Source organism: Nilaparvata lugens, chromosome 10 (genome assembly GCF_014356525.2).
Source record: "Nilaparvata lugens isolate BPH chromosome 10, ASM1435652v1, whole genome shotgun sequence".
Taxonomy (NCBI): domain Eukaryota; kingdom Metazoa; phylum Arthropoda; class Insecta; order Hemiptera; family Delphacidae; genus Nilaparvata; species Nilaparvata lugens.
The window spans coordinates 11,299,104-11,318,865 of NC_052513.1; the positions used below are offsets into that span (position 1 = coordinate 11,299,104).

Below are 19,762 nucleotides of genomic sequence, written 5' to 3' on the forward strand. Positions count from 1 at the left end.
TGGATCTTTTGTAATAAACGGCTACCTAGACCTCCTCACCATGCGGGCGACCATAAAACACAACATGTATTTGTGTTACTAATGAAACACTGGGATGTTGTTTGGAAAGATCACCAATTTATTGAAAAATTACATACATCTAACAAGTATGTAGCTTTTCAATAAATTCGAGAAACTGCTATGTTTTGTGTTTCTATGTTTCAGTGTAGAAACACTGGGGGATATATTGTCTAAATAGCACGAATTTATTGTAATAGTTATTTGTGCAACTAGTGCGCAAAGTGGCAGTTTGCTGCACCGAAAGAAACGTTTACGCCCGAGCCGTAGGCGAGGGCGGAATGGTTTGTTGAGTGCAGCAGAGGAGCTTTGCGCACGTATTTCACATTAAGTTTTTCCTACAGTTACCATTGAATATGAAAAGTGGGTAATTATGGGTAAAATTGCCTGAAATCCATCAAATGTTTTTCAGTGTAATTTTATTATTGATAAAAACCTTAATTTATTGTCAAATTGAATAAAAATGTTGTCCTTGGTTATAATATATGATGAATAATAATTAGCGCGTTGTGCTTGGTTGCACCTCTGCTCACTATAGCAGCCACAGCAGTCACTGTTACCAACTTCATTTTGATTTTGCTGCACTGTTGCTCCATATAACCTACTAAGTATTTTGCGTTGCCATATTGCAAATCTGGAGTGCAGAAAAATTTTTCCCGCACTAGAGCGGAAAAGTGATTCTTTGCGTTCTGTAATCAGTGCAGCAATGGCCACTTTTCAACGTAACTGTAGGAAAAATTATATACGACCTAACATGTATGTAATTTTGCAATAAATTCATGTTATTTCTAGACAACATCCCAGTGTTGCCACCTAACACTGGGATAATGTTGTCTAGAAATAGCCAGCCCGTATTTATTGCAAAATTACATACAAGTTTCACGACCTCGATCTCAACCAACTCGATTTCAAAAGAAAATGAAATAAGAAGAGGTCAAAGTTAGTTTTGGAGGAGAATGACGATCAAGTCAACCCGAGAATGAGAGTAGTAAATTTCTCTTCTTTTCATTATCAGAAACAAAGAATTTTTAAAATTCAATAAAGGTGATAGGAGATTAACTATTAAAGAAATACTTTGATCAGCATTTCATCAGTGAATAAATACAGTTTTCAAACTGGATGAATAATTCACAGTTAAAATTGATGAGAAGGAAGAGAGGGACTGTTAAGTGGGTAATTAGGTTGACTAATGACTATAAGGTAGACTAGCGGGAGAACGGGTGCCCGCAGACCAACTGCTCCTGGGCGAGAGGTTCTCCTCACTGCTCCAGCTGCTCAGCGAGGAGGGAGTCGGAGGAGTCGGCCTGTGGTAGGGGATTGGACGCTTGCGCGCGCTGCAAACAATCCCACAAACATAAAACCACTAAACCACTAAAATATTACAAAACAACAATTATTGATAGGCTATAGTCTCTAGTGAGATCCACATAACAATGTCATCTTTGCAACATGTATCATTTTTCTTTATTCTCTAAATAGTATATTTTCTTTTCTCAATATGCTATTTGTTTTGTGATTGTAGGACTTCTTAAAATTGTATCTTTTCATATTAATTTTTTTTTGTATTCAATTGTATGTTGTTTCGTAAAGGAGACAAAATGGGGTTATCTGTTGTCTCCATAAATAAATAAACATTGGTTGAATGGATACCAGATTCTTTAAATTGTTTATAATGAATTCTGCCAGTTAAAAAAATCTTCTTTAGCATATAATGCGAAACTAATACAAGACATGTTAAATAAGACTTTGCTGCGTTGAATAAGTTACGATACCAACTAGCACAGATGAAAAACAGGATTTTTCAATTCAATAACTATGTGCTATTCCTTAATATAATAGATAATTGAGAGGCTACCGCAATGAAGTTAATTTTAGCTTCATAATAATAACTATCATACAGTGATGAAAGTTGGTACAGTAACTGCAGAATTTATGTCCAAGATTTTGGAAAAAGAATATTAAAGAAGAAACTTATCAAATTATTTGATACAACTATACCATGAAACTGTATATCTGTCTTCATTCTAGTTTTTAATGAGATGAAAAATGTCAAGTTTTTTAAGAATAGTATGATTAACCTGATTTAATGCCCTAATACTAGAACATGCTTTGACTCCCTCTAAAACCTAGATATATTTCCTACACCGTTACATGCTTACTACACATTACCTTGTGAATATTATTGAAAATCATTCTAAATTTATTAATTTTGAATTCATGAAACAATTAATTTTATGGATAAATATATCACTTGAACTTTCATTAATTAGCTTATTAGCTCCTGTTTCTGCACTTCTAGTTGCCAGGAACCAGAACATAATGAAAACCAACATAAGAGCTTGTTGTAAAAGTATCTAAACGACAGTGAACAATTAACCAATAGCAATTGCAGCTCAGTTCAATGACTGACTGGGACTGATAAAAACTTATTAGTAGTCCTCCAACACTCACAAAATTAAAACTCCATGAATAACAAAAAAATGAATAGTGCAAGTATTATCAATTTTCTTCATGTAAAGTCTTTCAGAATCTTAGTTCCAAATATCATAATCAATTAGTTTCTTTATTCTAATTGTTAGGCCTATAGAAAGCAAAAATTATTAAATTATTAATTTAGGATTTTCAAATAAAAAAATGCAATATAATAGAAACATAAAACGCATTACATTAAACTATTCAATTATACACAAGCCCTAGACATTTTCTAAAAATACGTTTTTTTTGCCAATAGCAAGCAATTTTTTAGTAGAGAACTGAAAATTATTGATTAAATTAGTAGAAGGATTAACGAGTTTGATAAAATAATATTGAATGTGGAAAAAATACTTGATAAGAAATTATTATAAAACAAAACAAATTTTTCAAGTAATAAAATCAAACATGTTTATTTGGGTAGAAATCTCTATCTATTCGAATAGTAAAACTATTCCCATAAAAATATCTCCTTCCGAAAACGATCAAGTTAGTTATTGTTATGCTGGAAGGATCATTTAGGTTTTTTGACTGGGTTAGGAAAGGAGAAACCAACTATTTACTACAAGAAGGTAACGTGCACACAAGTACACTACAGACATCAACACATCATGCTAATAAAATTAAAATAAAAAACTAAACATAATAATAAAAATAAAATGATGACACTCACCGACGTATTTAATGCTGAATTTAATGGCTTCTTTTTCTTGCACTGGTTAGCATAAAATTTGAAGTTGGATTTTGGATTAATGAACAAACATTTTCCTTTGCACCTTCCTTGTACATGAGAATATACAATATTTTAGTTTTGAGTTACTTAATGCAATAGCGACTTTTTCCCAAGTTTTCTGTGTTACTTTGAAATGAATCGTTTTTCACCTAAGGTATAAATCAAGTTCATCATAATGATCTATAATTAAGTTTGAACTCAACAAGTATCTTTAAAATCACTCACCAAGTGAAGAGTCGTACTTTGAATGATAGAAAAAAAAACTTATTACTGGCAGGACTGACCTGGTTGTTATCATCACAATGACCACATTTGATTGAGACTACAAGTTAGTATATCACCGATAAAGTTATCGATCATTCAACTGAATAGTTTCAAGTTATTTTTCCAAAGCGAACTAGGTTCAATGTTCAATAAGTGTGCAAAGTAACCATGCTTTACAGTATTGAGGGGATATAATCATCTAATTGCGGATATACGGTAGCTTGGTGCTTCACTAATCGGCTTGTCACTTGCAGTTCAAACATGGTCATTGAAAATTAATGGTCATTATCCCTTTAATAAATGGATAAGTGATAATACAAAATAGATATACAGTATTTGAGAAGGAATACTGTACATCTGTTTTGCTCATTTAAGACAAGCAGAAAGAGAATTAATCCAAAAGATAATTCCTCGAATACATTCATAAATGCTTTCCTGAATTTCAATTCCACAAAAACGCTCCGAAATGAAAATAATTCCACCACCAGCTAAAAGTCAATTTTTGAATATTTTTTCTGGCTTGTTTCAAGGTGTAAAATCTTTTTTTATATTACGATGAAGATGAAAAATAAAAATGAAAATAATTCGATACATACATTTATTTACACTCACAAAATTCATTACATTCAATTACAACGATTTAAGCAATGTGCTTTGAGAAAAACAAATGTAGGTACTATGCAGACACTAGTTTCTGCCCAAAATAGAAAACAGAAACAAACTCAAAGTAAAAAATACAAATAAAAATTTAGCCATTCAAGTCTTTATAATACTTGTACTAATTGAACATTTTATTGAGTCACACATGTAACACTTATCAAATCAGTCAAAAGTTTAGCATGCTTACAAATAATAATAATAATAATTTAAACAGCTTCAGCTACTAATACAATAGTAATACTAATCAGCTCTATAGGTGAAATCGAGTAAAGATAGTGCATACTATACTACAAACGAGACAAAATTGAATTACTAAATTTTAAGAGTGGATCAAACTGGAATATGAACTCATAAATATAACTAATCAAATTGAAGGCGTTCAATGCCTTGACATTGAATAAGAAAAAGCATCTATTCAATCAATAGTTTAATTAGAACTAATTAAAACATTTGACTTAAATCCAACAACACATAACAATATTGCTATGTATTAACATAACAATATGATTAACATAATTATTAGAAATTTTCATCTAGAATTATTGTATTTTATCAAATTATAGCAGTTAAAAGTATGTGATCACTAAATATCACACCTTATACGTACATGTTTATTAAACTTTTAAAAAATGTATTTCTACAGGCTTCTTGATAGTTTTTCTTTCAATATTATAAGTATTTGTCAAATTGGAAAATATTATTTTGTCATAAATAATTTTTAGGAATTTCATGTTTACTACAATGCTTCAAATTAAATAATTTCTTTGTATGACAAAAGCAATACACTCCAATCAATGATGATTGAGCTCTGTCGAAAAGACTACAAGATCTTTTAATTTTTGAATAACTTATTGAAAATATTGTACCATCATTACACATAATATTTTTATGAAATACTTCAATTCAAAAAAAAAAAAAAATTCAGTTGCGTCAACCAGAATCACTAGTATAATTCTATGACAAATTTTGAACACAAATATATGGGATTCTAGTCATTTTTAATACAACTTTTTTCTTCCGCGAATGTGTTTGTAGACGAGAAATCATTCGCAGAAAAGAATAATAGTATATTTTAGTATAATTATTTTGCAATACAGTATCTATTCTGTAGAATTTACTGTTGAATTCGCTACAAATTTCGTGAAACAGACAAAATTTGTAACGATATTGATATTATTAGCTTATATTACAGTGCATGAGCTGATAACCTTGATGTATTAGAGAACTCTTGTTTGTTTTTATGAAGAATGATTTTGTTATTGAATAAACCGAAAGGTTTATTTTATTGAAACATTAGAAGCCAATGAAAATTAAAGGTGATCACTCATCTTATTGTAATTAAGATGTAAGTATCAATTCTATAAACTTAAATTAGGTCCGAACTGCCTAAAAAGTCGTCAAGTCATGTCAGAGGTAATGAAATTGTTCATCTGCGACCTAAAATTTCTAATACCAGACAGATCACTCGATATATTTATTTAATTCTATAAAATGTTGTTTCATGAAATATATATTAGCAATATTCCAATGAAAATTGATAACCTAGAAATACATTATGTAGGTGATCATTATAATGTGTTAAACTAGTTTGTGTACGAAATAAATTAGTTGTCTATGGAAGTAAGGAAACAAAACTTGAAGAGTGGACGTAATATTTCAATTTATTCAAGGCAATAATGTATGTTGAAGGTACAAAACAAGATAATAATGGATTGAATAGGAAATTAGAAAAATAATGAACAGGAAAGTGAAAGTTTCTTAAGCCGTGTCCACACTGGACAAATGTTCGGCAAACATGTTTGTTGAGGAGCTCAGGGACAAACATTTTAAAAAATTTGGACAATCATTGTTTGTCAAACAAAAATTACTGTTTTTCCAAACGTTTTCAGTTTTGACAGCTGTAAAACATAAAACCTGTTCTTCCCACTTACAAATATTTAGTTTGGTGACGCGTCCACACTGGCCACGGGCAAACATTGTTTGTCAAACATAATAAAATTTGCCCAAACGTTCTCAACAAACGTTGAGATGTTTGTAGAACATTTTTTCAGTGTGGACACTTTATATTTTCCACTTTACAGATAATGCAATGTAATATATTTATTATATTGATTGATTTATTTATTTTTGTACTTCACAGTGCATTCTGATTGTGTTTCCTGGTTTGTGTACAAATTGAGTACTGTATGTAGTCAAGAGCAAAGTAAACTTGTGAAATTGATCATATTATATTTTACTTTACAGACAAATACATGCTGATTGGGTTCTGTGTGTGCAAAATGAGCTCTGTATGAAATCAACAAAACGTGGGGAAAGGATGATAATATTTTCATTTTGAAGAAATTTTACTACAATTGGATAGGTGTTTCCTGGGTAGTGTTGGGCTTACCTGGTGATACGGCGTCGGTCAAGGAAGCTAGGCGAGCCGCGTCGCCTGGGAATGGAGGGCGACCTTGACCGTGACGAGTGACTGGACGCCGATGGCGACTTGGAGGATCGCGACGCGCCAGTCGCGCTGCTCTGACCGCTCACCGCTGACCGCGACCGCGAGCGTGACCGCGATCTTGACGCACTCCTGCCAATTACATCAACACTATTAATTATTCAAACATAATCAACAAAACCATTCAATGCACACACAAATGTATAGGCTATTCAAAATTCAAATCAAAGATGCAATTCCAAAGCAACGACTGTTATGCCGTAGCCACAACATGTTGGCCCAGTGGCTGGCCCAGCATGGTAAAGGTACGATTCCTTACGAAGCCCAGCGCTGGCAAACCACCCATCAACACACTAGCGCTGGTCGACATTGGCCTTCATTGGGCCAACATGTAGATGCGACATAACGAATCCAACCAGCTGTAGTAGACATATATATACTGTATACACAACAATAATAGGCAGTAATAAAATACAGCCATAGATTATTTATAGTGTATACAGTAATAAATAGTCACGCGGCAAGAGTAGTCGCTTGTACAATCCACTTTTAAGTCTGAATCAATCAAATTGATACTTTGAAACTCAGCCGACAACTATTAGCATTTGCCAGATCGCATGATATTAAGACTTTCTCGTGTCTCAAAACTGCGAGTTTCAAATTGCCTAGTGTATGAGCCCTTTGACAGAATAATATATTCTTATATTAAATTATTCATTCAATTCTTCAATTGATAATTTTTGTAAATCTCAAATATAAAGTTGATACGATAAAACCGCATTGAAATCAAATAAATAAAACTTATTACCTTACAAAATTCATCGACATGCTCAATATTATTGTTCATCAATACAAACATTGCATGTGTGAATTGAACGCACCTGTCACGCGTCTCAAGTCTTGAAATTGAGTTCGAACCAGACTTTTTTGCAAACAACTTTCAACTTCAATGCAGTGGTATTCTATGTAGATAGTTTTATAATTATAATGATATAATGTAAATAGTTTTGACAGGCTAATATTTTGCTAAATTATATTAATTTAATCATTCAATTCTCAAATTGAAAATTGAATCTCACGTAAAGTTGATAAGATACCTTTAATACGCACCTATAAACCTATACATGAACATTCAGCTTATTAATGTGCATGACCTATTAAGATGCTCAATTGTTTAAGAATAGAATCGTTGCATTGCATGTGTGAATGAGAACTCACCTGCTGCGCGACTTGAGTCTCGAATCGGATCGCGCAGACGGACTGGCCGAGTCGCGCGACCGCGATCGCGACATCGAAGGCGGCGATCGGCTTTTGATGGCGCCTCCGCCTCCACTCACGCCTCCGGCACTGCCTCCACTCCCGCCTCCACTGTACGGCCTCTTCTTGCTGCTCGCATTGCTGGTCGACGAACCCGAAGAGGCAGACGATGACGAACTCTTGCCGCTTTCACGAGACGAACTGCACAAATTACAACATTACCAATCAATAATGCTATCCATAATTTCAGGGAAGTAACATTCATATAAATTGTTTGTTTTTTTGGCAATATAATAGAGTTGTTTTGAAAGTCAACCAATCGGGTTTGATTCTGATGTGATCATTTCAATAAAAGTTGTATATAATATACTTACTTGAAAAATTAGGATCACATGATATTATCCCACATTACATGGATCCATTAAACAAAATTCAATTTCCATTGAGAAGCAATATTTGTCCATTGAGTATGGATGTATGCGATATACGTTCAAATATAATATTGTCACGTCGGAAGTTGGAAGCTCAATCAATCGGTATACACACGGCAGTGCTAGTTGATTATTCTTGAGCGGTCTCAAATTCTGTATGGATTCCAGGCATCTTATGAACAGAATGCATAATAACCATAGAACATGAGCATTATAGTGAAAAGAGTAAGGCGTGTATAACTTCCTAATGCCTGGACATTTTCAGCATATTCTTTAATAATCTTTAGTAACTAAGAAATACGTAATAAAATAGTATAGTGCATCTATACTACATCATCTACCCTTGCTATGAGGCAAAAGGTTGCATCAACCTCAAACTCGAGCCGCCCTTCAAGCAAGTATTTGCCTTGACATAAATCAAAATCAAATCAAATCATTTTATTTCGCCATTTAAAAAACAATCACAAATAAAGAGCAAATCAAATATGATGAACAATAAATTTAAACAAAATACAAGTGTTAACTTAAAAATAAGAAAATAATAATACAAAATCATAAATATCTCTTTACGTATGTATATATAATTTAGGTATGTATGATGGCTTACCTTCGGGAAGATGATCGGAAACGTCTCTGCGACTGCGACGAGTCCGATGAGGCGGACGACCGACGACTGTGGCGATGGTGCTTGGCCTTGCGTCGCACAGTCGGCGACGCCAACGCGCGTCTGTCCAGCGGCGACAGAGCCGCCTTGTCGACGGGCGGCGACAGCGACGCGCGACTGGGACTGCCATTGGTCGGCGGCATTGGTGGCGTTCTGGGAGCAGGCGGCGAGCCGACTGGCACCGAAGCCGGCGATTCCGGAGGCGTATCCACTGCTTTCTCCACTACTTCAACCGCCGGAGATGTAATCTTGGTTGGAGTGGAAACCTCTTCCACACTTTCCACAATCGCTGGCTGAACTTTGGGCAGATACTTCTCAATACTTTCCTTCGCCTTGGCTGCCAGACCGCTCTGCAACAACCTCAACGTCTTCATCTCTTTTTCCTTCTCGTTATTCTCCTCCTCTTCCTCTCTATCCTTCACCCTATCTTTCGCACCCTCTTCTTCACCGCCTTCCTCACTGCTGGACGCCCTCAACCTCACCACGGGTTTCTGGACGACATCTTTCAAATCCTTGTATCGCTCCGGATTGCGTTCAGCCGGCGAGTAGCTCAGACTCGATGTATTTGAGCCACTACGTTTCGATTTGCTCAGTTTGTCAGGTTTTCTCTGAGACTTGCTTCGTGATGAGGATCGGCTATGACTTCGATTGCTTCTCCTCATCGGTGACTTGGACTTTTTCTTTGGCGACACGCTGTCTTTTCTAGTATTTCGTTCCGCTGGCGAACGAGAATACTTCCTTCGATAGGAACTGCTTCTGGACCGTTTTCTCTTCTTGGCGACAGGTGAAACCGATCGATTGCGGGTTTTCCTCGATCGTGAGTTGGATTTGCTTTCACTTCTATCGTGCTTCCTCTCCTGCGGACGGCGATCTCTTCTGGCGGGACTTGGTGATCTTGCCTGGTACCGCCTGGGTGTTTTCTCTATTTTGTCACGACCGTTCTTCTTGTCGTTGACGACGGGCGTTCTCGATCGACTCGCCTGACGTTTGCGCTGAGAGTAAGACGAGCTACGACTCCTCGACTTGGCGCGGCTAGCCTCCTTCTTCTCACAAGAGTCCGATCGTGACAGCCGTCTCTGCACCTTCTTCCCAACTGGTGATGAATTCTTATCGGACCGTTTCCTGGTGGAGGTCTTCTCCTCAGGCTTCTTGGCAGGTGGTGAGATGGAATACCTCTTCTTCTTCTTCTCGTCTCGATTCCTACTACTCGAATTGTCGACTCGTTTCGGTGACGGACTACTGCTGGCCGAAGTTCTCCTCTTGTCTCTAGCGTTGAGTTTGGCGATCACTGGTGACGCGGGACTCACACTGCTGCGATCATGCTTTGCCTCTGACAACTTCCTTCTCTTGCTGCTACTACTAGTCGGCAAAGGAGAACCATGTTTACGTCTATCTTTGTCCTTGTCATGTTTCTCTCTCACCGGACTAGAGTGCTTTCTCTTCCTTTCAACACTATTCCTTTTTGTAGTAGAAGAGTCTTTCTTTTTCTTACTACTTGCAGACCTATCAGTTCCTTTCCCAGAATGCAACACACTGTAATAAGAGACAATTCGAGTTAAAAATTGGACACAAAATTCAAGGAAATATATATACAATTTTAAATTAAAATTCAGTAATGAAAATAGAAAAGTCTATTTGATATGAATAGGAGAAAATTTACTTCAAGAATTGTTTGTGAACACAGGGTTTTAAGAAAAAAAAGAGAATACACATAAAAGCATGTAGTTATTCTAGTTACAGGGATACCCAGTCTCTTGAATTAGGATAACTTTTATAATACAATTAAAAAGCCTCAAGCAGGTAATACTTATAGCACAGTTCAGAATAATGTTTTCAGAAACACGATCATCGGATAGAATTTATATATTAAATAAACTATATTAATGCAAGATACTTGGTAGAAAGAAGACAAGCACAAGAAATAACTTAATATTATTATGTATATTTTTTAACCCTGAATCTTTTTAATGTATGTTGAGAGATGTTGAGGTATAAATGTATTGATGTGTATATGTGAGAGATGAACAGATATAGAGTGATATTGACAACATCAACGTCTCATTCTTTTAATAATCCTGAATCCATTTATATACCTTCAATTTATATTTTCCAATTGCCTCAAAAAGATGTGAAACAGTACAATATCAAGAATACAGAAATGTCATAAAGGAAAATTATTATATTGTCATTCCTCAGTATTATTCTATACTGTTTTGAAATATTTTTCACAATCAAGATATTCTTGAAGAGTTATGGTTATCCTGAATTGTAATAATAATTAGGCCTATGGATCGTACACTCCAAAAATCATGCATATCATAATTATTGGATGTACTGTATTTATTCAGTATATTAATATAATAATTGCAATGTCAATTTTTAGATTTCAACTAACAAGCAAGAAAGTTATTACTGAAATGCGTGAAGCCCTAAAGAAATGCCTAACAATATAATCTTAGTCAATTATAGATATCAATACATAAATTGATTGATTGAGTGTCAGTAAATTTCAAATAATATATTCAAGCAAAAAACAGTTAAGCTAGAAGCCAAGAGGTTCTCCTCTACCACTGCACATTGTTGTGTGATATTTCAGCAAAATTCCAACTTTTTCATGCATTTGAATCTATTTTATTCAAATAACTAGAAAAAACACTAAATATATTAAATTAAATAGCGGTTTTAATTATCTGAATGTAACAGGAATGACTTTTTAAAATCATTATACTTTCATAATCATATATAATGATCATTTAATAAAATTATATTTCACATCGTCTTTTCCAATATCAAACAAATCAACATGATTAAGAAATCTTCATCTTCTTCATCAAAAAGACACATTAGGCACATTAGCTCCAGATCAGTGAATTGGAAATTACTCATTTCAAAGTTACCTTCATTTCCAGTGGCATCCCAACATCTGTAAGAAGTAGGAAAATAAAAAATTTGGGGATGTTTATAAGAGATGACTTAATTGAAAAAAAAAACACTCAAAAATGAAACACTGATAGTATTCCCGCCCCTATCACAAATTTAAAAATCTCATAAAAAGTAATTTTACCTAGCTGGTGCAAACTGCAAACGGGAAATAGCACAAAGGATAGTGAATAAAGAACATATGCAAACCAATAAGGCACTCAAGTGACGTGAAAGAGCTGCATAGAAGCATAGAAGATAACATTTGAAAAAATTACTTGAATAAGAAAAATCTATGATTAGCAAAAAAAAAAAAAAACATCAAGCATATACTAAAAATACAAAGCGTTTCTAATTCAGAATTTGTTTTTAATATAAACAAATACAATATAGATTTGATGATGTGTACTCATTCCCATGATTTTTTTAAGTAAGAAGTGTTCAGCTAAGGTTTACAATTTTACTTGAATCACATTACTCTAACTTGTGGAATATGGGAAACTCGAAAATGTATTAATATTTTAAAATACATTACTTTCATATCTAATTTATGCAGTTCAATATAAACAAACATGCAAACATAAAAAGATGGTGGTATCAAAAAGCAAATAGCTGAGAGTGATACCCAAATAAGCCATAGACTTGTGCGGATGATGATGTTGAGGAATATCAATTGAGAATGAAAAAATATTCAAATAGAAATAGAAATTATTATTAAAATAAAAGAATATTAATAAAAAGTAATAGTGGGAAAAAGCTTTATCAATTCAATAGAGCCTAGAAGCTTATTAAAACAAAATCAAGATGAAAAGCACTAATCAAAGTGAACTAACTTTCTCTAAATCATGCAGAAAGTGAAATTATCAAGCATTGAATTATTAGAGAATAAAAATATATATTTGAAAACAGCAAAAGTTCTATAAGAAGCAAGGTGCCAAAATCAATACTAGATAATCCTACAAATTGAAAAAGTAATAGTAGGTTCTTGAAGGAAATGTAAAATGGAATAAAAACATAGAGTAGCATAATTATAATATTATAGAACATGTTTGGTTTTTCTTAAAGCATTGCAGGAGTTTGGTTAAAGCTAAAAATACAGCAAAAAACACACACAAACAAAAATGAAACAATAATGTACGTAATATAACAAACTAAGAAAAACAAAAATAAGTAACTAGTATCACAACAAATTTGCAGAGAAATAAAAATCAAGTGATTTGAAAAAAAATTCAACTCACCTATCTTCAGAACTGGCCGATTCCGATCGTCGACGTCTACTTCCACTTTTATGCGACTTCTGAAGAAAACACAAAAAGAAAAGATTAATAAAAAATAATAATTACACATTGAAACTATAATAATAAAATTCAATCATAATCATTGAATATAGAATGTCAGCGAAAATGTTGAATAGTGTGTGTGACTTGTGAATGTAAATATAAAAATATTGTGATGGAGACAAAATTATGGGTGTATTTTGAAAAATAAATGTACAAATCTCAAGTTATCATGAGTGAGGAATGAAAACAATTATTAATGGGTTCTAGAAAATGAATCGATTAGTCAGAGAAGAAGAAAGAAGATACGATTGATCTGATTGGAAGGAATCACTCAATTCCATGATCAAGTGAAGTTGAAAATGTTGCAAATTTGTTGCATTGTATTACATCAACGCAACAAATGAATTCATATGATAAGCAAGTGTAAATCCCTATAGCTAATTATGACAATTTTACTAATACGAAAGACAATACCAATTGCTCAAAAAAATCAGTTGAAAGAACATTACAAACATTTGTGTAGGGCATAATGAAACAAGCGGGGAGGTTTGTGTAATTTGTTTCCAGTAAAAACAATCTTGACTTGTTCCATCAATATTTACAAATAATATTATTCCAAACACATTTTAATTTATCTGTATACTACCACTTTTAAAATTATTTGAATCATTCATCATTTCTTTAGGATTATGAAATTATTTCTCAATGTTTTGAAATAGTATTTTTTCAAATTGTAAGCGTATTTTTGAAATTACAGTAATGTATAGGTATATTGATTTCAAAAGCATTTATCAACTTACAGTATTCTATTTTCAGTCATCATAACTGATTGAAATAATTGGAATTTACAGATTTTATAGGAATTATCAATACATTTAAAGACGGTAACAAATTTATAACAAGTATAACCTCCATCAATATTAAAAAAATAAATTCTTGCAGTCTTGTCAGAATATGAGACATTTCATTGTCTACGGTTAAATAAGTAAGGTAATAAGTAAGAGCAAATTCCCAAGATAACTGAAAAGAGTTTTGCCTAAATAGGTAAGTCGAGCTTGACAATTTTTGTATTAATCTATAATTTCAGAGCTGAGATGAACGACATTTTTGAGCAATTTAATAATATCTACAAGATTATGGGATAGGTTGCTCAAAAATTAACCTCAAACCTAAACTCTATTTGCATATGACCCATCATGATTGAGGTTTCAGGACGAGCATCGAGACCTACTGGTTAAATTAATGCAATCATATTAACCATGATTGACAATTGAAAAAGATGGGTTACTAATAGTTTAGAATATAATAATATGACAGTATAGAGAAAAGTGGATTCATTTGGAGCAAAATGATAATCTCTTTATCAAAATTTGATCTCCAGTGTACCATTATCTACTCTGCCGAAGTATTAAGGCTCTAAATTTCCATGCACTGTCCAATTTCACAGTAACGACTGCTGTAATAAGAATTACAACTGAGAAAACGTTTCTCTACTCAAATGTAGTATGATTCATCACAGTTTACAGTTGCATACAACTATTAACAATCAACCGATGGGTTGATACACCGATTGTTTACACATGGCTTTTTCTTTGGAAAATACAACCCTATAAGCCCTAAAGCTCTTAACAATAATGAATATATGCATAAAAATACTACTTTACAGAAATTAAATTTATAAACGGTGCAAAATGCAGAGTGGATTCATCATCTGGAGTTTTAAATGACTCATGTGATACTTACGAGAAGAGATTCCCTAGATTAGAAGCACAATACAAAACAACAGCCGATTCTTTAGCCGTTAAGAGCAACATGCATTTACAGTAAAACCATCACAATAAGCAATCAGTGAAATTACTAAATTATAATACAGTTCAACTAACTGTTTTGTAATAATAATCATTGAAACGATAAGTAATTTGATAAAAATATATTCATAATTGAAAACTTTCTTGTTTAAAGCCTGATGACCAAACTTTCAATTCAGTTCAGATCTAGAGAGATGATCAACTAAAAAATAGCCTACAATTATTGTTGAAAGATGAGCTGATTTGTTGAGAGCCAAAAACACACCATAATTATACAAAAAGACATTCAGATGATTTACTCTTGCTGAGATTTGCAAATGGAATGATAAAACAATACTTACTATATCCATTTTTCCAAAGTGATAACGTCCATTAAAAAGGCTGGCAATATTTGATCAGAAGACAGTATAATTTTTGTATTATTTTAGTGTAAAACGGGTTTTTATTCAAGTATACCAATAAAGAATATATTGAAAACACCTCTGAATGTTGAGCAATCTTTGTTTCACAAGAAGAGGATACGAAAAAAGATGAACTTTTATTTGGAAACTAATGATAATAATTTCAAACTTTGAACAAATTTAGAAAAAGACTCTACTACTTTAGCAGCTAACTACGATTTGGAAATACTTTTTATTAAGCAGAAAAGGCGAAACAAAACTTTATGCAAATATTTCCAAGCAAGATGAAAGTTATGTATGTAGGCCATATGTTTCATAGCTATAGATTAATTCCTGGAAATTTCAACGTTACCAACAAGATTAATATATTGATACAAATTTTCGAACTATACAAGTAATTGTTAATTATCCAATATATTGATTCAATGTAATTTATTTATTCAAGAAAATTGAAAATGTTATAAATGAATAATTTCAAGACGGTTCTACGTATCTTTTATCATTTCAACGTGATTATACGTATTTTTTGTTAAAAAGTTACAGTAATCACATTTCACTCCCCTTGATCATCTATTGTGAAGCCGACTTTATAGTTATAGAGAAGAACAATAGTTTTATCCTCAACCATTCAAGCAGTGGATCTTGTGCCAAAAAAATGTTCATTAGAAAATGAATTGAATTGCAAAAACTAATATTAACGTTGGGATTACGCCCCAACAAAAACATTTTATATTTAACTGTTACTTTTATATTCCACAACAATAAAAATCAAAAGGAAAGTCTTCTCAATTAGAGATGAATGATTCCACTAAGAATACAGAATTACTATTTTAATATTCTATTGAATGAAGGAAACATGTGGCCCCATACAGACTCATCAATGAAGTTGGTTTTTAGAATAGATTGACTGGTTTTAGTGGAAAGTTACCTGGGCGTTCTTACTGGTGGACGAAACAGCAGTCATCTTTTTCTTTACTGAGCGCTTCTTCTCGTTATCACTACTGGCATCACTGAAAACAACACATTTTCAAATTGAGGACGTGAATGATAGTAATTTTAGTTATACAGAGTGATTCTTAATTATGGTAAAATAATTAAATACGTGATAGTAGAGGTAAAAATAAGAAAAAAAGTTCTTATAAACATATATCCATAAACGCTTCATTAGCGAGATATACAGGGTGAAAGTTTTCGCCCGGAATTCAGTTCTTCTGGTGAAATACACCGATGCTGAATTGTTTGAGGACTAGTTTTTGAAAAATTTATGCTGGATTCATATGGAAAAATATCTGTAAAAATTGATTAAAACTAGTCTGGAAGCTGTAATGTGAGTAGTTTTTGAGAAAAAAGTTGAAATATGCAAAAAATCTAAGTAGAAAAACACAGACTTTTACGTTTGATGCCCAATAACTTTCTTTAATAACCAGTAAACAAATAATTTTTCGCAATAAAAATTGTAGAGAATTTAATTCTGAAAAGAATTGTGTAAGCTGTGTAAACTAAATTTGATTAAAAGTTGAATGAAATGTATTCTTATGTAGTACATTACACCACAAAAATTTGCTGTTTTATGGGGAGAGAACTAATAACTCATAGGTTGTAGCTGATTGCAAATAAACCATGGATTTAAATAACAGCTGATTTTTTTGTTTTAAATAAAAAAATATTTTAAAGAAATTATCAGCTGAGAATTATTTTCAGAAATATTTTAGCTCACTGTTGAACAAAACAATAAACTGTAAGTTAGGTCTACTGTAACCGCGCTGTGTTTTTGTTTAATCTATTAACCAGTTATTTGTAACCATTTCACTTTGCTTTGTGTTAAGTGTAAACTTTTTTAAAAATGGCAGGTAATTTTAGACATTATTCATACTCCGAATTAGCTGACATGCATTCAATGTATGGATTGGGACACTGTAATAGTACTGAAACAAGACGTTTGTTTCAAGAGAACTTTCCTTACCGAGTATGTCCAAGTTCAAGGTTTTTTGCCACTATTCATCAACGTCTGTCTGAAACAGGTTCTTTGATATCCAAAGAGCACATTTATGCAGGCAGACCCCGATCTACTATGACTGTTGAGTTAGAAGAACAAGTTCTTAATGAAATTTATGAACATCCAGAGAAGAGCACGAGAGAATTGTCAGTGCAGTTTAATGTCAATTAATCTATTTTTTGGAGGATACTAAAAGAGCAAAAATTACATCCATACCACCTCCAGAAAGTTCATACTCTATTGCCACGAGACTGTATTCCCCGTGCTGGTATTTGCCGATGGTTTTTAGAAAAACTTGTTAACCCAAACTTTTTAACAACCGTTTTATTTACAGACGAGGCACACTTCACAAGAACAGCTATCGTTAACGTCCACAACCAACATATTAGGGCAGATGAGAATCCTCATGCCATCAATCCTAATCCTCCACAACATCAGTTTTCAGTAAACATTTGGGCAGGAATCATATGAGATCATCTACTTCTGTTCGAGCTTCCTCCCAGGCTTAATGGCATAATCTACTTAAACTTTATGAGAGAGGAGCTATTTATCTTATTTGAAGATGTACCTCTTCAGTTGAGCCAAAACATTTGGATTGTGCAAGATGGAGCTCCAGCCCACTTCAGTGTTGCTGTTCGTGAACACCTGAATCACAGCTTTCCAAATCAATGGATAGGCCGAGGTGGGCCATAACATGGCCAGCTAGGTCACCACACTCAACTCTTTTGGTTTTTTATATTTGGGGACACTTGAAAACCTTAGCATACAATACTCCGATTAAGGATTTTGAACGGAATAGGAATGAATGATAAAGCAGATTCCTGGAGTATTTGAACGGGTCCGACAATCGATGAGAAGACGTCTGAACATATGCATTCAGAGCAACGGAGGTCACTTTGAACATCATCTTTAGTCTTTTAGTATAAGTATAATGTAATTTAGATATGTTACTTTCATATAAAAATAAAAACTTTTCATAAAAAACCGAATATTTTATTTGCAATCAGCTACAACCTATGAGTTATTAGTTCTCTCCTCATAAAACAGCAAATTTTTGTGGTGTAATGTACTACATAAGAATACATTTTATTCAACTTTTAATCAAATTTAGTTTACACAGCTTACATAATTCTTTTCAGAATTAAATTCTCTACAATTTTTATTGGGAAAAATTATTTGTTTACTGGTCATTAAAGAAAGTTATTGGGCATCAAACGTAAAAGTCTGTGTTTTTCTACTTAGATTTCTTGCATATTTCAACTTTTTTCTCAAAAACTACTCACACTACAGCTTCCAGACTAGTTTTAATCAATTTTTCAGATATTTTTCCATATGTTACTCCAGCATAAGTTTTTCAAAAACTAGTCCCCAAACAATTCAGCATCGGTGTATTTCACCAGAGGAACTGAACTCCGGGAGAAAACTTTCACTCTGTATAGCTCGCTAATGAAGCGTTTATGGATATATGTTTATAATTTTTTTTCTTATTTTTACCTCTACTATCACGTATTAAATTATTTTACCATAATTAAGAATCACCCTGTATAAATAATATCTAATAAGGAGTGTTTATCCCTTAATAACTCAACTATTATTAATATAAATTACCCATTATTAATTAACACTAAAATTAATGGAAATCTAATCTGTTTAACCTTCCGGTAGTCGCGTACTCAATCACACGAGAAGTCGCGTGTTGTACTATTTACAACATCCAATTTTCCAAGTGTTATGTACTCTGTCTCCTGTCAAAACATATTAATTAATTATTGTATAATTACTTTTTCCATCGTCTTGGATTATTTTACGCCTATGACATTTGGATGATTACCATTTCATAGCCCAATAAGGTACACCAAGCAAAGCCATCAATTTTGTGTTATTGGTTCGTTATAGTCCCCGTATACAGTCTTTCCCTATCTTAAACACAATGCGACTTATGCACTGTCGCGACTAAATGGCACCTAAAGACTGAACCATTGCTCGGTTGATACTGCAACTCAGTGGAGTTATGGAGAGAAAGTTTTGGAATGCATAGGTGACTGCACCACCCCATCCAATAGTTTTGTGCAGCAAAAAACTGACACTGTTGTACTTTTTACAACAGCGCGACTGCCGGAAGGTTAAAACGTGTTTAGTTTGAACCAGATTTTATAAACCACGTTCAAATCATAGAATAGAATATTTATTTTCGCCAAAGTACAATATACATAAGACAAAATGTAAATTATAATAAATCTTTGACACAGCCAGAAAAATCAGATTTGTGCGCTAGCTGTGAGTTCGTAGAATAGTAGAATGAAAAAACAACAAGAAGACAAGATAAATGAAAATAAAAAGTAGCCTACTAATAGTAATTTTATTAAATAATACCATG

The 19,762-nt window shown here is 33.0% G+C and overlaps 1 protein-coding gene across 3 annotated transcripts in view; it reads right to left on the reverse strand.

Annotated features, from left to right (window-relative positions):
- Window positions 1-801: 801 nt before the first annotated feature.
- LOC111064554 (serine/arginine repetitive matrix protein 2) overlaps window positions 802-19,762 on the reverse strand; it is a 67,748-nt gene continuing 48,787 nt past the window's right edge. Inside the window, exons 7-13 of one of the 3 annotated variants that reach the window (XM_039436277.1) lie at window positions 16,318-16,399; window positions 13,139-13,197; window positions 8,925-10,514; window positions 7,848-8,087; window positions 6,576-6,761; window positions 3,203-3,244; window positions 805-1,391 (exon numbers count right to left, since the gene is read on the reverse strand). In XM_039436277.1, coding sequence (XP_039292211.1) covers window positions 3,223-3,244; window positions 6,576-6,761; window positions 7,848-8,087; window positions 8,925-10,514; window positions 13,139-13,197; window positions 16,318-16,399 — 2,179 coding nt within the window. In that variant the 3' untranslated portion in view covers window positions 805-1,391; window positions 3,203-3,222. Of the gene's footprint in view, window positions 1,392-3,202; window positions 3,245-6,575; window positions 6,762-7,847; window positions 8,088-8,924; window positions 10,515-13,138; window positions 13,198-16,317; window positions 16,400-19,762 lie in introns of all 3 variants that reach the window. The other 2 variants (XM_039436278.1, XM_039436276.1) reach the window with 2 other exon arrangements.